The sequence below is a fragment of the Megalobrama amblycephala genome, linkage group LG5 (genome assembly GCF_018812025.1).
Source record: "Megalobrama amblycephala isolate DHTTF-2021 linkage group LG5, ASM1881202v1, whole genome shotgun sequence".
Lineage (NCBI taxonomy): Eukaryota > Metazoa > Chordata > Actinopteri > Cypriniformes > Xenocyprididae > Megalobrama > Megalobrama amblycephala.
Genome location: NC_063048.1, coordinates 29,166,884 through 29,191,554, shown reverse-complemented (window position 1 = coordinate 29,191,554; position 24,671 = coordinate 29,166,884). Strand labels below are relative to the sequence as shown.

The 24,671-nt window shown below is 38.0% G+C and overlaps 1 protein-coding gene across 1 annotated transcript; it reads left to right on the top strand.

Moving 5' to 3' along the window:
• The first annotated feature begins 12,993 nt into the window (after positions 1–12,993).
• entpd5a (ectonucleoside triphosphate diphosphohydrolase 5a) lies at positions 12,994–24,153 on the top strand. The gene is made up of 13 exons (XM_048191709.1): positions 12,994–16,032; positions 16,805–16,884; positions 17,404–17,547; positions 18,017–18,092; positions 18,648–18,683; positions 18,797–18,885; positions 18,982–19,061; positions 19,167–19,228; positions 19,325–19,426; positions 20,596–20,739; positions 20,847–20,903; positions 22,205–22,320; positions 22,542–24,153. Exons 1-13 carry the CDS (start codon positions 15,735–15,737, stop codon positions 22,623–22,625), a joined length of 1,368 nt encoding a protein of 455 aa, XP_048047666.1. The 5' UTR covers positions 12,994–15,734; the 3' UTR covers positions 22,626–24,153.
• Positions 24,154–24,671: the final 518 nt, after the last annotated feature.

The following is a 24,671-nucleotide window of genomic DNA, read 5'->3' as shown; positions in this document are numbered from 1 at the left end:
AAGCATCTTACCTGGGCTAAGGAGAAAAAGAACTGGACAGTGAACAGTGGTCGAAAGTCCTCTTTTCAGATAAAAGTAAATTTTGCATTTCATGTTGAAATCATGGTCCCAGAGTCTGAAGGAAGACTGGAGAGGCACAGAATCCAAGCTGCTTGAAGTCTAGTGGGAAGTTTCTGAAGTTAGTAATGATTTGGGGGGCCGTGACATCTGCTGGTGTTGGTCCATTGTGTTTTATCAAGTGCAAAGTCAATGCAGCCATCTTCCAGGAGATTTTTGAGCACTTTATGCTTCCATCTGCTGACAAGCTTTATGGAGATGCTGATTTCCTTTTCCAGCAGGACTTTAGCACCTGCCCACAGTGCAAAAACCACTTCCAAGTGGTTTGCTGACCATGATATTACTGTGCTTTATTGGCCAGCCAACATGCCTGACCCCTGAATCTATGAGATATTTTCAAGAGAAAGATGAGAAACAGTCGATCCAACAATATACAGATGATCTGAAGGCTCAATAGTGCCTCAGCAGTGCCACAGGCTGATCACTTCCATGCCACACTTCACTGATACTGTAATTTGTGCTAGAGCAAGTCATTTGCTGTAATATGTGCTGCATTGAGTGTACAAATGAACATACTTTAAAGAACTTTTCTGTTTTGAAAATGCATTTTTTGATTGATCTTAGGAAATATTCTAATATTTTGAGATACTGGATTTTGGACTTTCATGAGCTGTACGCTCTAATCATCAAAATAAAAAAAAAATAAAAATAATAAAAAAACTTTTGAAATGTTTTTTTCACGATATTCTAATTATATGACCAGCACCTGTACAATTTCAGACTGAGCAAGCGTCATCACTACGACACAATTCTTTTGGCAATGTATTATATCTATGGTCTAATTAAAGCTGTGATTGTATTTTCTAGTATTCTGGCATTCCCACTTGTATTCACACAGAACAATTTCCAGCAATTTGCACAAAAAAAATGTAATCAAAACCCTGGGGGAATGCATTTTTCCTTTACACAATGGCGAAATGCTCACAGCTGGAAAAAATTGGACTAGGAATATTATCAGTGGTTCTGAAAAATGGTGATCGGTAACAAAGTGAAATGTAAGCAGGGAAAATATGGACTTGGACATACATGACTATATTTAAAGCTAATCTTAAGCAAGTTTCACCCTGTAAATAAGATTTTCCACCAGGCTGCAGACAGCTCCTTCTAAGGCAGGAGTGTCTGCTCCTGCTCCTGAAGGGCCATCTTAGGGCCAGCTTGAATTAAACAAACCTGAACCAGCAAAAAGTGGTCTTTCAGGAATAGGATTGGACACTCCTGTTCTAAGGTATAGCCCACCGCTGTGTCTATGATGTTGTGGTCTCTTGATATGGCTAAATGTAAGTCTCAGATTTTTCCACTATTTTAACCACCCAACAGGAGTAGTTCTGATCATTTAGAAATGTAATGCAAACCTCTCTGCAACCTTATGCATTTGCAATAGTAATAGGAATGCTTGCATTAGCAAGCGAATGATGTTACATAACTTAGGATGCATGTAAGCTAAATGTCTAGGCTCTTGCAAGTTCTGGGAACAAGACTATAATATCTTTGGTTTGTGTGTAAGAGTATTCATATCTCAGATCGAAGCATGTGTTTGGTACCAGTGTGTCCACAATTACGGTCTTCCACGTTTGCATTTCCCAGCAAAGGTCCAAGGGCAACAAAGGGATTAGAGAACTGTCGGCTTGGAAAGCAAGAGCTTCGGTTAGAGTGCCAAGCGCCAGGCCACAGAGACAGGAGACTGCCTCCTACTGTGGAGGTGAAGGGAAAAAGCTACCACAAGCAAAACAAATACACAGGACGGTGCAAATAAATACCTTGGGAGGAATACCATATACCTGCTGTTGCTGGCCCACCGGAGACCAGGAACTTCCTAAATAAGAAAAGTTAGTGAAGTATCACTGTACATCTATAAGTAGGTTTGCTGTAGCTTCAGCAGGTTTGTTTTTGGCACCAAGAGGACTTCCCATTGTGTGGGACACGTTTTAAGAATGGAAACGTTTCATTCCAATTCATTTACCTTCTGGGGACATCAGGAAGGTGTCTGGTCAAACAAACCCCATGTTAGAAAACGAGAGGAATGTGGTTTGGAATTAGAGCTTGCACACCTTACTCATGGAAAGACTATCTGTTATAGGGCACAGCTTGTGCTTCCAGGTAGTGTGTATTCTTATTTCGATTAATGGAAACTTAAATATTTACTCAAGTGCATTCAATGTTCATTTAAAAAACAAGAATAGAATTGTAAGTTCTACCTGCAGCCTTTGGAGACACTGTGGCTCTTTTCATAAATGTAATAAACTACTTGCAATTTAGCATGTGTAGACAAAACGCTCTAACAATGTTAGCAATTGGGATGGTTTGCTATCAGATTCTTTGCGAAGAACATTTAAGAATATATTTGATACATGTAATATTTTTATATATATATATATATATATATATATATATATATATATATATATATATATATATATATAAAATAAGCACTTATCTGCATTTGAACATTTTATTCTCATTTAAGTGATTACATTTGGCATTGAATCAGGTGACATTTTGCATAGAAATTAATGGATGGAAACCCAGATTATGAAGACAGATTTATTTCTCTAGATGTAATAATATGCATTGGTGAATCCTGCAAAATAACAGAAATATATTTTAAAGGGTTAGTTCACCCACAAATGAAAGTTATACCATGATTTACTCACCCTCAAGCCATCCTAGGTCTTTCAGATGAACACGATCAAAGATATATTTAAAAATATCCTTGCGCCTCCAAACTTTATAATGGTTGTGAATGGGAGAACAAATTTTGATGCCAAAAAAAAAAGCATTCATCCATCATGAAAGTAATCCATACGGCTCCAGGGGGTTAATAAAGGCCTTCTGAAGTGAAGCGATCGGTTTTTGTAAGAAAAACATCCATATTTAAAACTGTATTAACTATAATAACTAGCTTCCGGCAGACAGCCATACATATCGATTTGTGACGGAAGAGTGACCTCTGACTCGATGCATGACGTAATGACGAACACCGAAGCACAGAGGATAGAGCATAACAAAACACCGGTCACGAATTAGAAGTCTAAAACTATCATTTTTAAAGAGAAATGTCAGAGGATTTTGATATAAGAGAAGAGGAGCTTGAGTTTGTTGCACAGCCCTATTTGTTTAAACCGCAAGAGGTGTCTAAGCTTACCCTACTCCTACATCCTACGTCATACATCATGTCAGGAGTTACTCATTTGGCGCAAGTCGACTTGCGTAGTATATGTACGGTTGTCCACCAGAAGCTAATTATTTGAATGTATAAAGTTTTAAATATGGATATTTTTCTTACAAAAACGTATTACTGCCCTCCACAGGTCAAAGTTTGAACTAATTGTTATATACTATTGCACTAGCATATTGCATATAAAAATTAGTTCAAAACTTTGACCTGTGGAGGGCAGTAATACACTTAGCAGTGTCTACACTGCTGGAATAATAGAGAAGAAGAAGAGAGCTAGTTCAAGATGAGCATTTCTGGTTAAAATGTATAAAATGTAATATTTTTTTTTTTTTTTTTTTTTTTTTTTTTTTTTTAGAAAATGAGTGATTGTTTCTCTAGATAAGACCATTATTTCTCGTCTGGGATCGTGTAGAACAATTTGAAGCTGTAGTGAAACAAATTTTGACCTTCAACTGTTTGGTGCCCATTGAAGTCCACTATATGGAGAAAAATCCTGGAATGTTTTCATCAAAAAATTTAATTTCTTTTCGAATGAAGAAAGAAAGACATGGACATCTTGGATGACATGGGGGTGAGTAAATTATCAGGAAAAGTTTATTTAAAAGTGGATTAATCCTTGAACCCCCTGGAGCTGTATGGATTATTTTTTATATTGGATGGGTGAATTTTTTTGCGCTTCAAAATCTGAAGCCATTATAAAGCTTGGAGAAGCAAGGATATATTTAAATATATCTCCGTTTGTGTTCGTCTGAAAGAACATACACCTATGATGGATTTAGGGTGAGTAAATCATGGGATAATTTTAATTTTAAATTTAATTTTGGCGTGAACTATCCCTTTAAGAAAAGAAATAGTCAATTTTTGATTTAATGTTTACTAATGCCAGGCCACTGAGCTAGGAAAGACATTGTCGTATGCAAATCATCCATCTCAATTACCTTGGGCACTGCGAAATGTGTCAGAGGCGAGACCAGATGATGCAAAATTGCCATGGAACTCCCACAAATTGCCTTTACATCCCACCAAGTTACAATTCTGGGGCACTGGGCTGGTCTTGGCTCTGCTTATGTCTGACTCATCTAATTGAATTAGGCTAACCTCAAGTGCTAGGTTTGGGGAAGCAGGTGAAGGATTGCCCCATGGAAATACTCCAAATCTCCCTGGCAAGATGCTTCCACCCATTTTCACATAAGTGAACTAGATACTAGGTGTTTTGCTGACATGGCTTAGGTGAACTAATCACGTTAAACTAACATGGTTCTTAGTGGCTATGAAAAGCTAAACACAATGACATTTACTATCATAATCAAGCGCATGCCAGTGCTTCCCACACTGTGTTTGGAGAACAGTCCCATCCGGTCAAGGTAATCATTGGTTTAGGTGATGTATACTGTCTCTAAAGGGGAAAATATAGAATAGTCACAATAATAACCTTTTTTTTTTTTTAAACATAGGTTATTTATTTTCATTTACTGTATGACAGTGCAGTTTGATGTGTAAAATTAGCCTGTAATTGGAAAGAGGGTAGAATCGTGGACTGTAAAGTGCTAGCTGGGCGATCTTCGCTGCTTCCTTCTGTAAGCAAATTTCTATACAAAGACACCATTTTTGCAGGGGTTTTTTTTTCCTTCAAAAACCCACTCTTTTTTTCACTCGAACTGTACTAGACTGTCTCCACAAGTTTATTTTTGAGAAGAGCTGTTCTGTCATGAATTATATGAAGGCTGAGTGGAAAGGGCTAAAATGATGTTACTATTACATGACATTTCTCTAAAAAAAAAAAAAAAAAAAAAAAAGAATGTTTCAAAGGTTGTTTTTGTTGTTGTTCTTTGAGCCTTCCTGCTGTTGTGCATTATTAGAAACTAAGGCTATATTCACATTGTCAGTTTTTGGTATTGACAACCGCATTTACTTACAGGTGAGTCTTGAAATGTCCCGTTCACACTTACATTGTGTCTCAAATACTGTGTGAACAGGAGTCAAGCCCGTATTCTCTAACCTGTAACCATGAAAGTGACCAAAGTAATATCAAAGATGGCGACATCCATTAAACTGAAAAGTCACCACTTTTTGACACGTCAAGAGTCCAGTTGAGCCGCGACTTTATCCATCAAATCTTCATTTACCGACAGAAGCTTTTCTGTGTGGAGCGAGAGCAAAACCACACATGAAAACCCGCAACACATGTTAGACACTAGACAGGCGTTTGCACAGCGCAGAGTGACTCTCTGACACTGTATGGTGTGATGGACAACTAGTTATCCAGTCCGGTTCTGTTCAGAAAGTGCGGGTTTTCCGAGAATGTGGTTGTGATACCTGAAAATAATTTACAGGTGTGAGTTCGAGTTTACACTGCAAGATTTTAGGCCCGATTTTCACTCAACCGACAAATGTCCGAAATTGGAAGCAAATCGGTGCTTGTTTATGTGAGTGACAATCATGCAGTCTGAATTATCAAAGACACGATCTGAGAGAATCGACGATGCGTCGCCGATGCCCATGAGATATTTGGCATGGCATGGAGTTCTGACTGAAAATGACATCGACGATGACCTACAGCAAATGAGAGAGCAAGATACAGGGCAGCGGGAAGTTCGGGGAGGAGTTACAGACCTGCGTCTCCTCAACCATTTCCTCTTCCATAAACCTTTCTGCCTTTTTCTCCATTTCACTGCAAATTAGAGCACAGACTATTTGGATTGCAAGCTTCTTGCAGGCTAACATTCTTAATTGCAAATTCCAGTCTTGCGTGAGAACTCCGGTCTTGCTTTATTTCCTTATCACTTCTTGTGTGTGTTTGGTTGTGAAACGTAGTTTGCGGACCAGGCAGAGGTGAAACCCCCTGTCGCTGATCCATCGTGTAATGTACACACAGCAGCGACTGAGCGCTACCCCAGATAGTCGTGCAATGTGAAAAGAAAAATAATCTGACGACTTTGAAAATCGTGCAGTGCGATTTCAGCATTTACTTATAGAATGCGGTTGTCACTCCGGAAAAGAACCATATTGTGTGTGAACGTAACTCTATTAAATTGATAGTTCAAAAAAAAATTAAATTAAGTAATAAATTACTCACCCTGGTGTTTTTCTAATGCCATATGCCCTTCTTTCTTTTATGGACCACAAAAGGAGAATTTTTTCACGCTATTGTTAATCTTGATTTCTTACAACTTGCGTGTGCTAACAGAGTCACGTGAATGCGCACAACGCATAGCCGTGCACAGAAGACCAACGGCCAAAGTCAGGATTTTCATTAAACAATACATTAAATTTCATATCGTATACCCCCAGAACACTTACGATATATTGCTATTAATTTCAATTATATGGACGAGTGTGAACAGGACATTTTGTTTTTATATTCTCCCTTTGTGGTCCATAGAAGAAAGGACATACAACATTAGAACAACACCAGGGTGAGTAATTTCTGACCTAATGTTCATTTTAGGGTGAATTATCTCTTTAAGGACTCAAATACAGGACTGACAACCGGCCTAAATATCATATTGACATTTATTTATTTACTGCTAATATGGAGAAGACCTTGAGGGTTTATTGCCCTCTCTGCCCTTGCAGTAGCTTTGCTGTAGTCTTTATTTATGTAACTTCAAGCTCAATGACAGTGTGCATTAGTGCAGTGTCATCTAACAGTTAGTCATTACAGAAAATATGGAGTGTTCTTTCCTGTTCCAGAAGAAAAACCCTTAAAAAGAAAATGTTTGAGAACATAACGTAACTCTACAAAGCCAGCACCGCAACCTAAAGGGTTACTGCACAAGTACAAAGTCTGACCTATGCCCTTTTCTTGTGATTCTGGGAAGAGAATACATAGTTCTTCAATAGCAAAATACTAGCTACTGATTCTATAATTAGAGACCTTTAATTCTGTGCTTTATATTTTATTGACCACATTTCATAAACAACACTTAAAATTTCAGTTTAGAACTTTTACTGGAGTAAATTACGTTTCCGCTGACTAGATCAACAGTTTAATCACAAATACATCCTGTTTTTTTTGTTTTTCACTTTCCTTTATGTTCCATGAACAGTGTATATAAATGGAGACGGCACCCTTCTTCAAAAAACCATTAACCTTGCAAAAATGTTGATTTTATTTATATATATATATATATATATATATATATATATATATATAAAATGAACAGATTGACAAATGTAACAGAAATATATTTGTAAAAGTTAAACAGAATGAGATTATTTGTGGTGTTATTTCATGAATGTAAAAATGGGTCCTAGCTCAATAAAATTAGTCAAGTAAAATCAAATTCGAAAACATAAATCAGACAGAATACCCATTAATATAGAACAGTCAACGGTCTATACAATATAGCTGAATAATATTTTTATGAGTGTTTCTATGTGTGTGTTTTGGTTTGAAACACTGACACAAATTTAATCATAGCTGCCAATGTCTTAAGGTTTTGACCATACTGTCAAACTGAATTAGGAGATGAATCTCCACTTCAAAGGTCAATTATCCTGTGGTGGTATTTCATGCCTTTCTCTCTTCCTTTGCCTTTTTTAATTGCTGTCAAAAATGGCTGGGTCACAAGGGACACGGCTGGAAAAGCCTTGATGAAATAACAGTTTGGCTGACTGAATTTCACCCTGTTTTTAGTCACATGTCAGACCACTTCACTTGTAAAAAAAAAGAACAAAAGCAGACACTCACGTTCTGTCATTTTGTTTCCATTAGCTAAGCCCTCTCTCAAGTGTTTTATCACATAACATGAAGGCCAAGGGGGGTGGGCCTGGAAATGACATCTGAGCCCACCACAACAATACATTTTCCAGGATTTTGCTACATTGGCAAATGTGAATTTGTGTCTAAAAAGTTTTTTTTTAAGGTTCTCCAGACTAAGCTTCTTGTTTTCTCTCTGCTGAACACTTATTGGGACCCATTTTACCAGAATGAAGTAAGGGATGGTAAATGGAAACCAGCTGTTGACCAAAACAGCACATTTTCAAACTTTAAAACAACAAGACAAGTGATGTGATGTTAAATTTCTATTTAAGCTTCAATGAAAATCAGTTGCAATGCATTTCATGATTGAAATACTGGGTTCATAAAATGTTTGCCTCAACATAATAATAAGGTTCAAGTTTCTTTGTAAGTTTTCTTTTGTAATTTGCCAGTTGCCACCACCAGCTCTTTGGACACGTGAGGGACATAAAAACTTACACTTCGAATCAGACATCACACATAACGTGACAGTAGTCAAGACCACCTAAACCGAGACCAAGACAAGACCAAGACTTTGAGGGGTTGAGACCAAGACAAGACAAGACCAAGACCAAGGCAGTCGAAACCGAGTCAAGACCAAGACCAGACTAGATGCCTTAGAAATGTCTTATTTTTAATCAATAATTGCAATTAGAATAATAAGACACTATATAGAGCTATTACCAATCAATTAAAATCATTAAAAACAAAATTCATCTTTACACTGCAGAGGTGGAACAGAAGTTGCATCTGAATTGGTACAATTACAAATGCATAAATAATGTTTAGATTAATGTTTTAAAAATAAAATTTTGTTTATTGAACATTTGTTAAAAAAAAAATCACAATCATGTTTGCAATTGTGCTCATATTTGTGAAAACAAGATCTTATACAAGTACTTTTTTGCAATCATATCTTGAATTTTGTGGGCATTTGTATTAATTTTGGTGACATTTTTGACAAAATCCCTTGTTGATTTCTGACCCAGCACAACAGTAACAAAATAAAGAAAATTCGAAATAAGTTGTTGAATGCATTTGAAGCAGGAAGTTGTACATCCAATCAAATTAATGATGGTAACAAAAAAATCAGACAATGCAACCTCAATTTAGCGATATCCCTACAGTTTGTGGTCCTAACCGGTCTTGAAATAAAATCCTGAGTCCTTTTAGTCTGAGACCAAGACAAGACAGAGACCATGAAAAATGGTCTTAAGACCAGTCTCTTGTACTACAACACTAACGTGACATTCTAAAATTCATGTTCATAATGTAGTTCACTGTTGGTAAAGAAATCGTCACTGAACATTCATGCTGAAACAGATAGAGATAAAGCAAACGGAACAGGGAGTCACCAGTAAATGACTAGGTGACTCCTGGGTCTAGAAATGTAAATGTTGTGTTTACATCTAATAATACCCATTTATATCATTTGGCAGTTTCACTTGCAGTGCTAATTTATACTTTCTATTGTCTTTGTGTTAGATACTAAAACAAAACAGAACTTTAAAAGGTTAGTTCACCCAATGTCGTTCCAAACCCATAAGAATTTCGGAACAGAAAGTTCTCAGATTTCATCAAAAATATCTTCATTTGCGTTCCGAAGATGAATGAAAGTCTTAAGGGTTTGGAACAACATGAGGGTGAGTAATTAAAGACAGAATTTTCATTTTTGGGTTATTCTGAATTCCGGAAATGTTGGGACGTTTTTTTAAATTTGAATAAAATGAAAACTAAAAGACTTTTAATCACATGAGCCAATATTTTATTCATAATAGAACATAGATAACATATCAAATGTTTAAACTAAGAAATTGTATACTTTTATCCACTAAATTAGCTCATTTCAAATTTGATGCCTGCTACAGCTCTCAAAAAAGTTAACTGATATCAGGTCTGTAACATGATTAGCTATTAAAGGGATGTCTTAGAGAGGCAAAGTTTCTCAGAAGTAAAGATGGGCAGAGCTGTGAAAGAGTGCGTAAAAAGATTGTGGAATACATTAAAAACAATGTTCCTCAACATCAATTGCAAAAGCTTTGTAAATCTCATCATCTACAGTGCATAACATCATCAAAAATTTCAGAGAATCTGGAGAAATCTCTGTGCGTAAGGAACAAGGCTGAAGACCTTTATTGGATGCCTGTGGTCTTCGGGCCCTCAGACGACAATGCATCACCCATCGGCATGATTGTGTCAATGACATTACTAAATGGGCCCAGGAATACTTCCAGAAACCACTGTTGGTAAACACAATCCTGCAGATGCCAACTAAAGCTCTATCATGCAAAAAGGAAGCCATATGTGAACATGGTCCAGAAGCCCCGTCGTGTCCTGTGGGCCAAGGCTCATTTAAAATGGACTGTTTCAAAGTGGAAAAGTGTTCTATGGTCAGACGAGTCCAAATTTGACATTCTTGTTGGAAATCATGGACGCTGTGTCCTCTGGGCTAAAGAGGAGGGAGACAGCATCTCTGATGGTATGGGGTGCATAAGCGCATACGGTATGGGCAGCTTGCATGTTTTGGAAGGCACTATGAATGCTGAAAGGTATATAAAGGTTTTAGAGCAACATATGCTCCCCTCCAGACAACGTCTATTTCAGGGAAGGCCTTGTGTATTTCAGCAGGACAATGCAAAACCACATACTGCAGCTATTACAACAGCATGGCTTCGTCATAGAAGAGTCCGGGTGCTGAATTGGCCTGCCTGCAGTCCAGATCTTTCACCTATAGAGAACATGTGGTGCATCATTAAATGAAAAATAGGTCAAAGACGACCACAAACTCTTCAGCAGCATTGAAACTTATATCAGGCAAGAATGAGACCAAATTTTATTCAAATTTAAAAAATGTCCCAACTTTTCCACAGTTCAGCTTGTAGACACTTTATATAATCTTATCACTCTACACTACATTAAACCAGACAGCGGTATTATTCAAATCACAGAGCAATTAAATGATCTTCTATTGAAACATACTGTATAGTGGCCACACCAGTTTAACATTTTTGCTGGGAACAGTGACAGGATGTCACATGTACAAGCAACTCAATAAAAACTCCATATAGCTGTTTGATGCGTGATGCGAAGACTGTAGCAATTTTGTAATTATGGACATGTGGGTCTACAAGATTCTTTGGTCTCATTATTTTTTAGATGTGTTTTGAGTTTTTACTATGACAAATGCTACATCTCTTCATCTCAGTTTAATTTGATGGTATAAACAAATATATCCATGCAAGTGGAATATAAACAGGCATAATTGCACACTATTTCTATAGGAAAAAACATGCAAGTTCCACATGAAAATTTTCAGTGTGTATCATAACATATTCAGACAGTTTTGGAGAAGCTGCAAAAAAACAAAACAAGTTGCAGTACAATCTGCATGGCAACTTTAGCTTTGTTGAGGTTACTTCATATTTGAATGACTTTTGAATGTAGGTTATTTTGAATATACTGTATAGAAAGGTCATTTGTGTTCATGTATTGTGGTGACTTTTGTACCTTGACAAGCAGTTTTAGAAGTAATTATATTTCATTGTAGTTCGCTGATTTATTTCTTTGCTGAGAGTGCTTCTTAGTCTTTAGATAGAATCTTATTTTGATATTCATGGCTGTGATTAAGAGAGATTGGTTGCCATCACCCTATGATTTCCTGTGGGGACTCGTGTATAAAAAAGGGGGTCAGAGAATGGTCGGTACTCTCTGTTGTTTGCAACACCAGGGTGTAGTCTTCAGAAACCAAAGAATTGTGGGGTGAGCAGTAACCAAAGCTGCATAAGGTTATGTAAGCAAAAGGGGTTCACTTCCAGTTCTTCTAGATGAGAGCAACTTCAGCAAGCGATTGACATACCATTCTGCCACTAAACAAATTTAAGATATAAGCCAGTATTACATAAGACATGGAGAAGCCACAAAACTTAAACAAAATTGCAGTTGACTTAGCAGATTCTCAGAGGCCAAGCCTCTAAAAAACAATGTAAACTTAGCACAGAATCATTTTTGAATCCATCCAGCAGCACCACCCTCACATCGCATGCCTTGTACTCAAGTTAGTTGCCGGCTTCCCAGCCGGTCATTTCTGTTTTTTGATGAAGCTGGAATGTATCCATAAAACATTCCACAAGCAGAAAAAGGCAAAAGAACATATGTCAAAATGTCAGGGTGTAACTACTGTAACCTTATGGCGGCTCTTGGCTTTAACTTCATATATGTTGTTGAGCAACTAAATTTAAAGCTTTAATTGCTAGGAAAGAGATACACCCCCCATATACAAATAACAACACTGTTATTATCATCAAATCTGTAATTACAAGAATTGGTCTCTTCATTAAGATATGGGCAGGACACTTGTAAGTGGCACACTATTTAATGTAAGATTACTTTACAAAGTACATAGCACAAAAAGGTAGATCCAATTGTCCATTAAAATCTCTTTAAAAGAACATCACCATTTGCAGCTGACGAAGTGTGAAAGTTTTTACATTTGTTGGTTAACTTGCTTGAGAAATTATGAGCATCCCAACCAACCCAACACAGCAACAATGGCTCAACCAATTACGCGAGACTGGGGTGGGGCTATCTATTTGCATAACCAATAAAAGATTTGGGGAGTGTTTGATTATATAATATTGATTTAAATGCAATTTTGTTTAGTGACACTAGGGGCGCACAAACCACGCATATCACATTTCACTTGTCAGCTATGCGTTCATGCAAGAACTTTTCTATTCACAATATGAGAATATAATAATTAATAAAAATCGAAAACTGTTTGAAGTGAAAGATGGATGTTTTGATCGCTAAATATAAAGAAATTAAATTTACATGTACTGGATCTTGCATGAACATGTGACTTGCAAATGCACACAGGAGGGATTTTTTACCAAAACTGATTGGAGAAATTGGTAAATGATCAATGAAGTACATGGAATTTTTTCCAGAGTGTTTCAGTAAGTTTAAAAGTGTTCTGCCATTGTGTTGAAATTACCCACCATTCTTTGAATGATCTAATTTTGTGTTTTGTAGAAGAATTAATAGGTGAGGGTGAGTAGGCCTAAATTATGACTTTATTTTTGGGTGAACTATTACTTTAAAAAGCAATGCATATTGCATAACGAATAACACATTCACTTCATTTGCGCATGATCAAACCTCACAATTTTGTTGTCATATTTTTGTTTTGTGCACTATAAATAATGTAGATTAAAGGATGCATTGCGCATTCTACTGGGCTGGCAAAGAATTCTTTCAAATTATAATTGTTTCGTTGTGGCAAAACATGTTCCAGCCAACATTGCATCCAACAATGGTTTTGAATGTGTCAGGCTTTGGTGCTCATCATGGCTTATTTTTATTACATCAGTTAAACAATGTACTGTAATTGCCCTGCTTTATGCCATAAACACTGTTTATGATGTATTGTGATAATTCCATGGATGTACAGACTGCCTTGTCAGTAATTTTCTCAGTTATGTGTGAACATAAGTGCTCATTTAGAGACCAAAATAAAAAAAAAAATACAATAAAATAAAAAACATCTGAGGGTGTAATGTAGTCAACATATTGTGCAGTGCCATATAGACCTGTCCAGCCTGAATGACAGGAATCCTCATGAAGCATTGCAGCCTGCATATAATGATCTTTTGCAGGATAGTGAGTAATTTTATGACACTTACAAGCCAGCCACCTATTAAATCAGCTCATAGATGCACTATACTGTTGCTATGGCATGGTTGAAAGTGTTCTCTTAACTTGTCAGAAGTCAATATGAGGGCCTGCACATGCATGCTTGGCACGGGAAAAAGACCATAATGGGGTACCGCAGTTTGAAAAAAGAAGAAAAAGAGGAAAGAAAGTGTAATATTTTTAGTTCCAAATTACAACGTTGGAACTGTTGCTTTGCTCAGCCGACTGTCCGTGGACTGGAATGGCATGATGGGAGCGCAGCCACTGCCAAACTCCACCCAGGTCCCCTCCCTCCTTCCCTCTGCCCTCTCCGTGCTTCTCATCTCCCCTCTAGGCACTAAATCGCAGACCTGGCTCCACCGCCCCTTATTTCTGCTTCTCCCTGTCCCTCAGCTGGGTCTCACCGGCAGTGGCAGTGAAAGCCATTCTTAACTCGATGTGCGGTGAACCACTTTCATTAGTTGCATGTGAAAGAGAAAAAGACATGTCATCGTAATGCAACCCTTCCGTTGGGCCTGAATTTTTGAGGATTGCACAACAATTCATCTAAGCAACCCTCCTTGATGTGACACCAATGTTCACAGAGTCGAGAAAACTCCTCAAAAACCATTCTGTTCAGGTCATATGAGGTTTTCATATGAGGCGTCTGCTCCTGCATACAAGATTTGATCACATACATGCTTTTTGTCTGTCAAAACCAATATAGAAGAAGCTTTGCAAAACTTTCACCTAAGAAAATACAGTCACTCATATGCTTTCTCTCTGTATAATCCTAAAATATGTTCTTGCCTAGCTAAAAGTCTTTGCAAGGAGGTTTAAAAATGTAGTCAATTTAGTCATTTACCTCAGAAACGGTGAAGTGTTTTGAGTCTAAAGTTTGACCCTAAGTGTCCTGGGTACCGGATCTTCCACTACTCTGCGGGCACTGAAAGTACACAGACACAGAAGTTTGCCATCTGCCGTGCCAAAATACCTGGCAACTGATGTGAAAACAACACAAGAATCATTTGTCTACCCTATGTTTGAGCTCTGAAGTTTAATGATAATTATGCTATTTTATATCCTTGCCACAAGCTCCTACAATAAATTAGATAATGTCTACATCTCTTTACACCTCTTTTAAAGCAAGCAAAGGAGGGAAAAGCCCTGTTTTAGAAATTACGAGACAAATAACTCAAATTAACTACGTGTAACAGAGAATCTCAAGATCCCAGTTAAACAGTCGTTTAAGATTCTTTAGAAGCCAGTTCATGATATAACTACTATTCTTGGAAAGGAAACTGGCTTGCAGCAATTGGAAGCTTGCATGAGTAGGTTTAAATGCTTGTTAGGAGAAAGAAAAAGTGGTGAAGTAACAAGACTGGCCGTAAGTAGAAAGTAAAGCTGTAAGTTTTAATTAAGTACACCCATAAAATGTATTTTTAAACCAATACATTTACTCCTAGCAATCCAACTGGTTTTGAAGTCTTAATATATACTCTCTTTTGTTCCTCTGAAGACATTTTAGCAGCATCTAAGCCACTTCAGATGATGGGGGAGGGTATGAGAGGGTATTGCCAATTTGAACGCCTTGCATGTAATTGACGAGAAAGAAATGGCACTCTTTAGCAGGTATTCCATGTCCATTTTTATAAGTAAGGGGAGGGGATGGTGGAGGATGGATTTCAGAGGGCTTGCTATGAAGAGCCTCAGGATTGGTGGATGGCGTTGTTTGGCATGGCCCCCTGCCAAGCACTTATGTCTTTATATACTGTAAACAGATGACCGACCAGTCCCGAGTGTGTCTCTGTGTTCACCCTCTCTTTCTGGCTCTCTCCATCTTCTCTTTCTTCCCTTCTTCATCTTTTCTGTAGACATTCGCTGCATCTGTACACCCTCAAGACTTTCAACAAGACCGGGCAAAAACAGCAAACACATCCTCCTCCATAAAAACTCTTGAGTCACTTTTCGAGAAACCGCCAGTCAAGCCTTCAGCTGTTTGTAGTGTCGGCGTGGGAGAAAGAAACCATGTCTCAGCAGATGTTGCTCTTGACGGTGGCGTCCATGTGGCTTTTTGCCGGGTACTTTCTGGCAGAGGCAACATATTTGAACCACCATATGTACAACCGCTACCGTGCGTTCAATCACCATGCCAACATGGACAATCAGCTTCCTCCAGAGGTACCTGTGGTGAAAGAAGCAGTGGTGACAGAAGCAGTGGCCCCTCGCCCGGTCAACTTCAGTCGCACCTTTTATGGGATCATGTTTGATGCTGGCAGCACCGGCACCCGTATCCACATTTACAGGTTCATTCAAAAAGACCCAGGTAAGTCTCTCCATGTCCTTTCTCCATATCCCATTTTTGCACACTAAATGAGCTCTGCAGATCCCCGGGTTACTTACTTGCTCCTCTTGTAGCTAGAATTTCAATACTTTCCTCTCCAGATGTGTTGCTCTGATGGTCCTGACTCACATCCATGCTTCGGTGTAGTTTAGCCCATGAACTCAGAATGATCTTGAAGAGTCCCGCCTTGCACACTCTGTGAACGGCTGCCCTCTTCGCCTCTCTCTCTCTCTTGATTTCTTTCTAACTGCATCCCTCTCAGGAGCCTGTGGCTCATAGCACGTCTGCTTACTGTGTCTGTGTTTGCCGTGGTTCATTCGCTGCATGGTGTGAAGGCAAACAGAAACACAGGGGTGGGAAGAGGAAAGAGGGATGGAGAAATAAGCAGCTGGGTAATAAGCAGCTGCAGTTTCATTTAATAAATTGCAACCCTGAGCAATATGTTAAAGATTATGTGTTTGAGCTGATAATGCAGTAATCGGTTCCCTAAAATACACGTCAAATGGAGACATGGCATCACTTCTGATGAGGTAAACTCTGAGCCTTGAGAAACTCTTAATTTGCCTGTCTGGAAAAATCTTGGTGGTCGCCATTTGTGGTAAACATACAATAACCAAATGTCTCTGTTCATGCACAATAACCTTTTAAGAGATGGAGTCAAGTTGCCCGCAGTCCATTGCTAATGTGCACCTTCTAATAGCATACGTCTTCAATTGTCCCCTCTGACATTTCTGTCTGTCTCTGTGTCCCACAGTGGAGCTTCCAGTGCTTGACAATGAGATGTACCATGCCGTGAAGCCTGGACTGTCAGCGTATGCGGATATGCCTGATGTGGTAAGCCACTAACTTTCTTATAACATCAGGGAACATGTTATTTCTATTACATTCTAATGGCTTTGACTTTTCCAGTCTCGTCTGTGCAGTGTAAATGGAGAAAGCATATATTTTCCCTTTTTTTGATTTTTCCACTGAAGATAACATGAAAAATTCTGCACTCAGCACTATGGAATTATAGACTGTGCAATGATTCTTTACTTAATTTCTGACCAGACAGTAATTTACGTTTTTTTTTTTTTTTTTTTTGCTTATGTGCTTTTAAAGTTTGTAGATGGTATTCCACTGATGGGTTTTCTTCCCATCCTCAACTATGTAGCCATGAGCTGAGGACAGTGAAATGGTTAATAATTCTGCTCTCCATTGAAAGATCTTGTTGCTGGTTGAGAAAAAAGATGCCTTCATCGTGTTTATAGATAATACTATTGTTACAGGACAGGGATAGGATGGTTCCTTTGAGAACACTTTGAGGAACTGTGGCGCATTTGCAATAATATGTACATATTTTTCATATGCTAGGGTGGAGAAACCATTAGGCAGCTGCTAAAGGTGGCAAAGAAGACGATTCCGAAAGAGCAATGGATACAGACACCTGTGGTTTTGAAAGCCACTGCCGGCTTGCGCCTGCTACCTCAAGAAAAAGCCAAAGCCCTGTTGGATGAGGTAAGGCTTTCTCTATTTCTCAGACAATTTGGTAGAGAAACCAACCATCCCAAAGGGATGCAAACCACGTTGTGTGCGAGACAGAGAAAAAGAAAGACAGGAAACGTAAGAGAGAAGAGAAACCAATACTGTGCAAAAGCAGCTGTTCTGAGGCTGTCTGGAGTTGAAGGGACCCAAATGCCTTTTGAATTATCATATTCAACTCCACCACACCAGCCACACTTGTGGTTTCTAGCTTGCCCAGTTTCAGACAATTTTGCCCAAGATTGATTCAGTGCACTTCCCGTTGACTCCAGATAAAAAGAGCCGGCTTGAATTTTTATGTTGTAACAACCAAATGGTTCATTTCTTTTTTATGGTGTACATTACAAAGGAACACATGAGTCATGAACTCTTATATTTCATTACATCGTAGAGCTGAAATTGTACATGATGGTTAATACATGTAAACTCTGGTTTGTGTCCATAGGTCAAAGAAATTTTTGATGACTCCCCTTTCTTTGTGCCAAACAACAGTGTCACCATAATGAATGGCACTAATGAAGGTACTATAATTTTTCTCTCTTTAACCTATCCAAGATAATTAAACCCATGATGCAATGCACAGATTTTGAAACATCCCTTTTACCCCAGCTTTGCTGTGTCTGTTATTGTGATAGTGACTTGAGCATTTAATATAGCTGTCTGGATTAAACCTTGTCTGGAAGCCTCCTACGCTCAATATAAAATAATCCTCCACATTTTTTAATTTAAGTTGACATTCGTTTCATGCAAACTCAGACATTCACGTACTTGTCCTGTGGTTTTATGAGGTGTGACTAATTTCACATCTCAGACATGTTTAATTACCTGGGCTGGTCTTTGATGGCCCCAATATAAGATGTATACTTTCTATGAAGACATTTGTCTACACCTTAATGATAAAACATGCAGTACTGTATATATTGAATATGTCAAAATCCATTTGCAGGTGTCAGAGTTATCAAAAGGTTTCAAATGTTAAATGTGGTGACTGGTGTTTACCATATTATTTAGAGTTGAAACTTAATATTTAGTATTCAAATTCTGCATCTCAACAGCATGAATTCTCACTCTTACAGGGGTCTTGGCATGGGTTACAGTAAACTTTCTTACAGGTAAAGTATTGCTAAAAAACCCTAAGAATCAATAACTTTCAATATACTTTTACATGTTTTTCATGGATTTGAATGACTGGTATTAATACTGATATTATACTTTTGTATTGCAGGTCATTTGTATGCTAAAACAAGGAAAACTGTTGGGATCCTGGATTTGGGTGGCGGTTCAACTCAGATTACTTTCCTTCCTAAGTTAAAGGTATAATGATAAAACAAAAGTTGACATACTGGCTAGTATGTTTCAGTAGTTTCTTACACTGACACTGTCTTACATTGACACTATTCTCTTTCGCAGAAAACTGTGCTGACTGCTCCTCCAGACTACATTGCCAAAATCAATATGTTCAACAGCACTTACGCACTGTATACTCACAGGTCAGATAACTTGATGAATCAACAGTTATTTGTCCCTTTTCAGACAAAGACCAACAATATGCAACAATGTGCCATCATCATTTTTACTCTTTTTTTCATTTGCAGTTACCTTGGAAATGGACTAATTGCTGGCAGACTGGCAACTCTTGGTGCTCTTGGTGCTGATGGTAATGATTAATAAAATGTTTTTATTATTATTATTTGCTTACTTTATGTTTTGTAATTGATGATTACAATATTTTCTCACAATGTTCAACCATCAGGTCTTGACTGGAAAGTTTTCAGAAGTTCTTGTTTGCCCAAAAAATTCAGAGAAGACTGGAGCTTTGGTGGACTCACCTACAAAGTCAGTGGGACCCCAGATGGTGAGTGACCTCAGAATATAATAGATTAAAATCGGAATGAAATCATTGTACTTTTTTTGCATACTGCTAGTATTATTGTGATCAATTCATTGTACTATTCCAAAGTTGAACAAAGACTACTTTTCACGATTCAATCAATTTTCAATAGATAAAGTCTTTAAATAGATATCTAGTCCTTCATTTTTTGTTTTTATATCCTGTTTTACACAAAAATGTCACACCATTTACAGCTAGAATAAAACAGACTTTGAAATTAATTTGATTTTACTTCAGTTAACTTCTCAGGGCTTTTCCTCTATATTTAGTGTCATTTCTGGCTCCAGAGAAATACTAAAATGAACATTGTATTTAAGCAGAGAGAAAATAGTCAGTTCACTCAACACTGTTGATTCAACACTCTCTCACAGGCATATAAAGAGACACTAGTTTAGAATGGGCTTGGCATTTAGCCTACCCCTTTCTCCCTTTATCGATGTTGTGGTGCAGATTTACCAGTTGTGATGGGCCTTGTTAAGCAGTCCATATGGTTTCCAACTGGTAGACCTGACCAACCAGGCCATATGAAAGCTGCCTATTTGGTACTTCCTGTGAGAAAATCTTTCCCTGAAGAATTTGTGGCAAACCCTCAAACTGACCTCATTATGTTGTCAGGAGGTATTCTCCTTGAAATGCACACTCCCCATTCAAGATACCTCAGATATTTTGCTTTCCTCCCAAAGTCTAGGAGTTTCTTAAATATATATATATAGTGACATGGACATCAAGCACCAAGGTTAGGTTAGTCTCGGCCTCACAACCATGGACTGAACCACACAGTATCATTAATGTCTGTTTCTACACAGATTCAGGGTGTCAAAATGAAGCAAAGTTGTGTTTAGAAGGTATTGGGTATATATGAAACAGACACTGCTGAGCTACCCTACAAACAAAAAAACGTGATTGGGATGTTTCACATGTCCGTTAGACTGACTTTTGCTGTCTAAATGGGCAGAAAAAACTGCAAAGTGGACCACTAGACTTTACACTTTGACTTTATAGTCAAATATCTGGCTATGTGAGATAGGACAAAATTAGGTTTAAGATAAAGGGCAGTGAAGTAAAACTGCTGCAATTTCTTTATAAGATCTCAATAACAGGAGTATAAATACATTTGGTCCTTTATTTTTCAGGTTACGCTGGGTACAAGTTGTGCTACCAAGAGGTGATGCGGGTGGTGAAAGGGATTGTGCACCAGCCCTTTGAGGTCAAGGGAAGCAGCATCTTCTATGCCTTCTCCTATTACTTTGACAGAGCTGTGGAGTCTGGTCTCATTGGTGAGTGGGATTACATTAGGGATAAAGGTCAATGCTACGGAATGTCTACAAATGCATTATCTTTAAAAAATGATGCTGAACAAACACGTATTGTCTTAATCTTTCAGACGGATCTCGTGGTGGTACTGTGGAAGTCAGGGATTTCAAAAAGAGAGCCAAAGAAGGTAAGACTTTGGACATTCTCCCAATCTCCAAAGAACACTCAGGTCAAAGTCCTGCCGCACACATTGCACAAACATAAACCCTTGGTGCTTATTTGCATTTGAGGTTCTCGACAATCACACTGGCTTCACAAAATGATAGCTCTGCCACCACATAAACATAGGTTGCGCCTCTCCCACACAAATACTTTTGCCTGCGTGTGTTCACCTTCTTTTGTAACTCTCCAACACGCTATCTCAGCTTTTCCATGCCCTTTGAGTAGAGGATTATGTTATGAGTTCTTTTACAGAATGTGACGCATACGTCAGTTTGAGACCTGAAACTGATTCATGAAATATGGCTCACTCGGTAGATTGTGTCAAACAGTAAATGTCCGCAGAGAAGATTTATCACTAGAAGGAATGAGTTGGCATCTTATGTAAGGCTTTTATTTGTACACTGACACTGTCGCATGGTCTCGATGAACCACATTTGGCACCTTGGTTATCCCAATGGCAGCAGCCCTGTGGGAACTCCCTCCTCCCTGACCGTGAGACAACACCTAATGCCCAATATCTAACTGGAGAAAGGCAGGACTTAATGTCACACCCTGTGTGGGAACACTTGGTACTGCTTGTCCCCACTTTTGGTTTGGAGCACGATCAGCAAATGTGTAGGACCTAGGGTATGAAATTATTCTTTTTTACTTTCCTCCTGCTCTTCCCTCTTCCCAAACTTTCACAAATCACCTTGTCAGCTAGAGGAAAAACAAAACATTCGGAAGACCCGTTTCACAAAGATGTGCCAGACGGTTGTAGCAAACAAAGTGCTGGTGCCTCAATGTCTTACGTAATTTTCCCCAGACTCTGACACACTGTAGCCTGACAATCAACTGTCTGTCCTCACTAGATAGTGTATACACTATGCTTATCACATGTGCAACGTGGGAGTCTTTTAATCTTGTTTTCATGTATTTTTATTAAGCCTTACATTTTTACTCACAGAGTTACAAAATGTTTACATTTTCTGAAGAAAATGTGAATGCTGCTTGTCCGTGCAAAACTCATTGCCTTGTGGTTGTTTTCAAAGTAGTTCTTAGTGCTAGGGTGTTCTGGGTGGTTGACACCACTTTCCTCAACAAGCCACCCAATTTGAGGTATAACTCATGTCTGTTGCACAAACCGTGTGGGATGAGAAATGCGTCAAGGTTTAATACTAAGGCTTAAGGGTTTGTTCAAATCCTTAACTCTTAAGTATGAGCAATAGTAGGAGCTTCCCATAGTAAGCACCACTAATTATAGTTCTTATCTTTTTCTTAATCAAGTGTGCAACAAGATGACTAAATACCGCCCGATCAGCCCCTTTTTGTGCATGGACATGACCTACATCACGTGCCTACTGAAAGAAGGATTCGGCTTCAAGGATAGCACTGTTCTGCAGGTGAGTCTGAAATATTAAAACAACATAATTTAAAAATGTGAAACTCCTGTGAAATGTGAAAAAAATTGCAGGAGATCTAAAGTTGGTCTCAAACCTGTTTACTGATTTTGTGTACATTTTTGAGTGTACATAATTAAATTGCCAAGAGCCTAAATTAACATTCCTTGGCCGCACAATTTAGGCCATTTTTAGTCATAGATTAATGATCTTTTTCTTCACAGCTTACCAAAAAGGTGAATAACGTGGAGACAAGCTGGGCACTCGGCGCGATCTTCGATCATTTCCACAATCTCAACATTCATTAAATCCTGCAGTCTTGTGGATACTAGCTCAGGGGGCAAGCAGGGGGAAATCTCACCTGGTCAAGCAGTCTCCCCCCTTCCTCCTCCCCTATAACTCCAAAGTGAGTTTCAGATCTGTCCTGCACTGCAGCCCTGTATCACAACGCTCTCCTCCCTCACCAACTAAACAACCAGAGAACTGTTAACAAAGAAATCACTATATTTTTGTAAAGATGGCCAGGCCAGTCTGCTATTTCTACTGTATGTTTACATTTTTTTTTCCAGCTGTTGTCTCAGACCCATTCAAAGCTCTTGATTCATGCTGTTGTGCAGGATATTGTGCAGTGGGATACATGTAAAAACATTGTGTTGAGTAGTACCTTCCGTAGCTTCTTCTACAGTAATCTGTTATTAGTAGTGCTTGCACAGTAGTGTAGTGTTGTTTTAGGTTATGGTGAATTATATTGAAATTTCCATGTAATGCCTCTTCATCTAGCACGTAACACTTTAACGTAGCTGGTAGAGCTACAGCCATCGGTCTATGTTTTAGAAAGTTGTTTGGGAACAGCAACTTAAACCGGGGATGATTGGACAGGTAGGGATCAGAACAAATCAAATATAGTCACTTTACATGGGCACATGAATGCTGTTTTACATATAAATGAAAAATGCTTGTATTTACACATATCTGTTTGAATGGTAAGTTGTTTGAGTCAAGGTGGAACATTTTCTGAAAGATAATGCTTTCCGTGAAATTCTATAGGTGCTTTTTTAAAACCAAGGTCTAACCAGCCATGGTTTTTAACACTGAATGGCATGCAGTTTAATACACTTGCACTGCAGCCATTATCAAATATAGGTATCCTATAAATGCTCAAATAACTACTGGTCAGAGGTTATTAAAGTAGATTACATTACTGTATTTAAAGTGGTTATTTTTACAACATGCAAACAGAGTTTTGAGGACTTTCAACCTCATTTGTCTTTAAACTTGGGTTAGTTATTGTGGATTGTTTAAGGTAGTTTTAGGGGGTCATTGTGGAACAGCGTTAAAACATTCCTGTTGTGTGTATGCACAGATGCTCAGGTGTATTTGGGCAGAATCAGGTCAAATTTGTTTGTTAAACGTGACAGGTGCATACTGCTGACAGATTTAGGATCAGTGTCAGAAAGCAACAGCCTTTGCTCACTTGGCAGTATCATGTTAAGTGTGTTTTGTGAATTATTGTACAAATATTTATTACATGGATACTTGCTGAATATGCAGTATGGCGTTGTTGCATTTCTTGTTAATCCATCAGCTTCTTTAAAGCAGCTTCAGTATATCTTTATATGTAGTTTTTCTATGACTGTATATAAACATCAGTAATGTAACTTTTTTTTTTTACCAATTGTGTCAATGTATGACATGAAATTATCATGTAATGCGTTGCCATTATTAGAGGTATTCTCTACAGCAAATGCTATAAATATGCTTTCCAATTCAGTGTTGTGTATGAAGTGATATTGTACATGTATGAATAAAATATAAATAAAAAATCTTTTGTTGAAATAAATGTATTTTATCTTTAATCCTGTTTAACTTGCAATCTTATTAATTATCCTTTATAGATTTAACTTGAGGTAATCTTGAACTATAGTCAACATTTGAAGTGGATCAAAAATGTTCATCAAAGTTGTCCTAAGAAGAAGGTTTTAGGACAACTTTGATGAAAGGTTTTGATCCACTTCAGATGTTGACTACTGTATATAGAAATTTCTCTATTATTCTCTCAAACGGTGTAAAATAAAGTAGGAATAATCACTGTAACGAAAAGAAATAATAGTGAAAAAAAAAAAAATCTTGATGTTCGTGTGTGTCAGAAACTACTACACACGAAACATATATAGACGATTATAGTTGCTTACCTACTCAGAAAGAGATGAATGGCAGTTCAAGTAATGAAGGACAGTTTTACAGTCAAGTCGTTCACATATAATCATTCAAAAACACAATATCTACTGTAGACGATTCAAATTCGCGGCGATTATGAAAATAACTCCAACTGCGTGACAATCATCGCGAGTCTT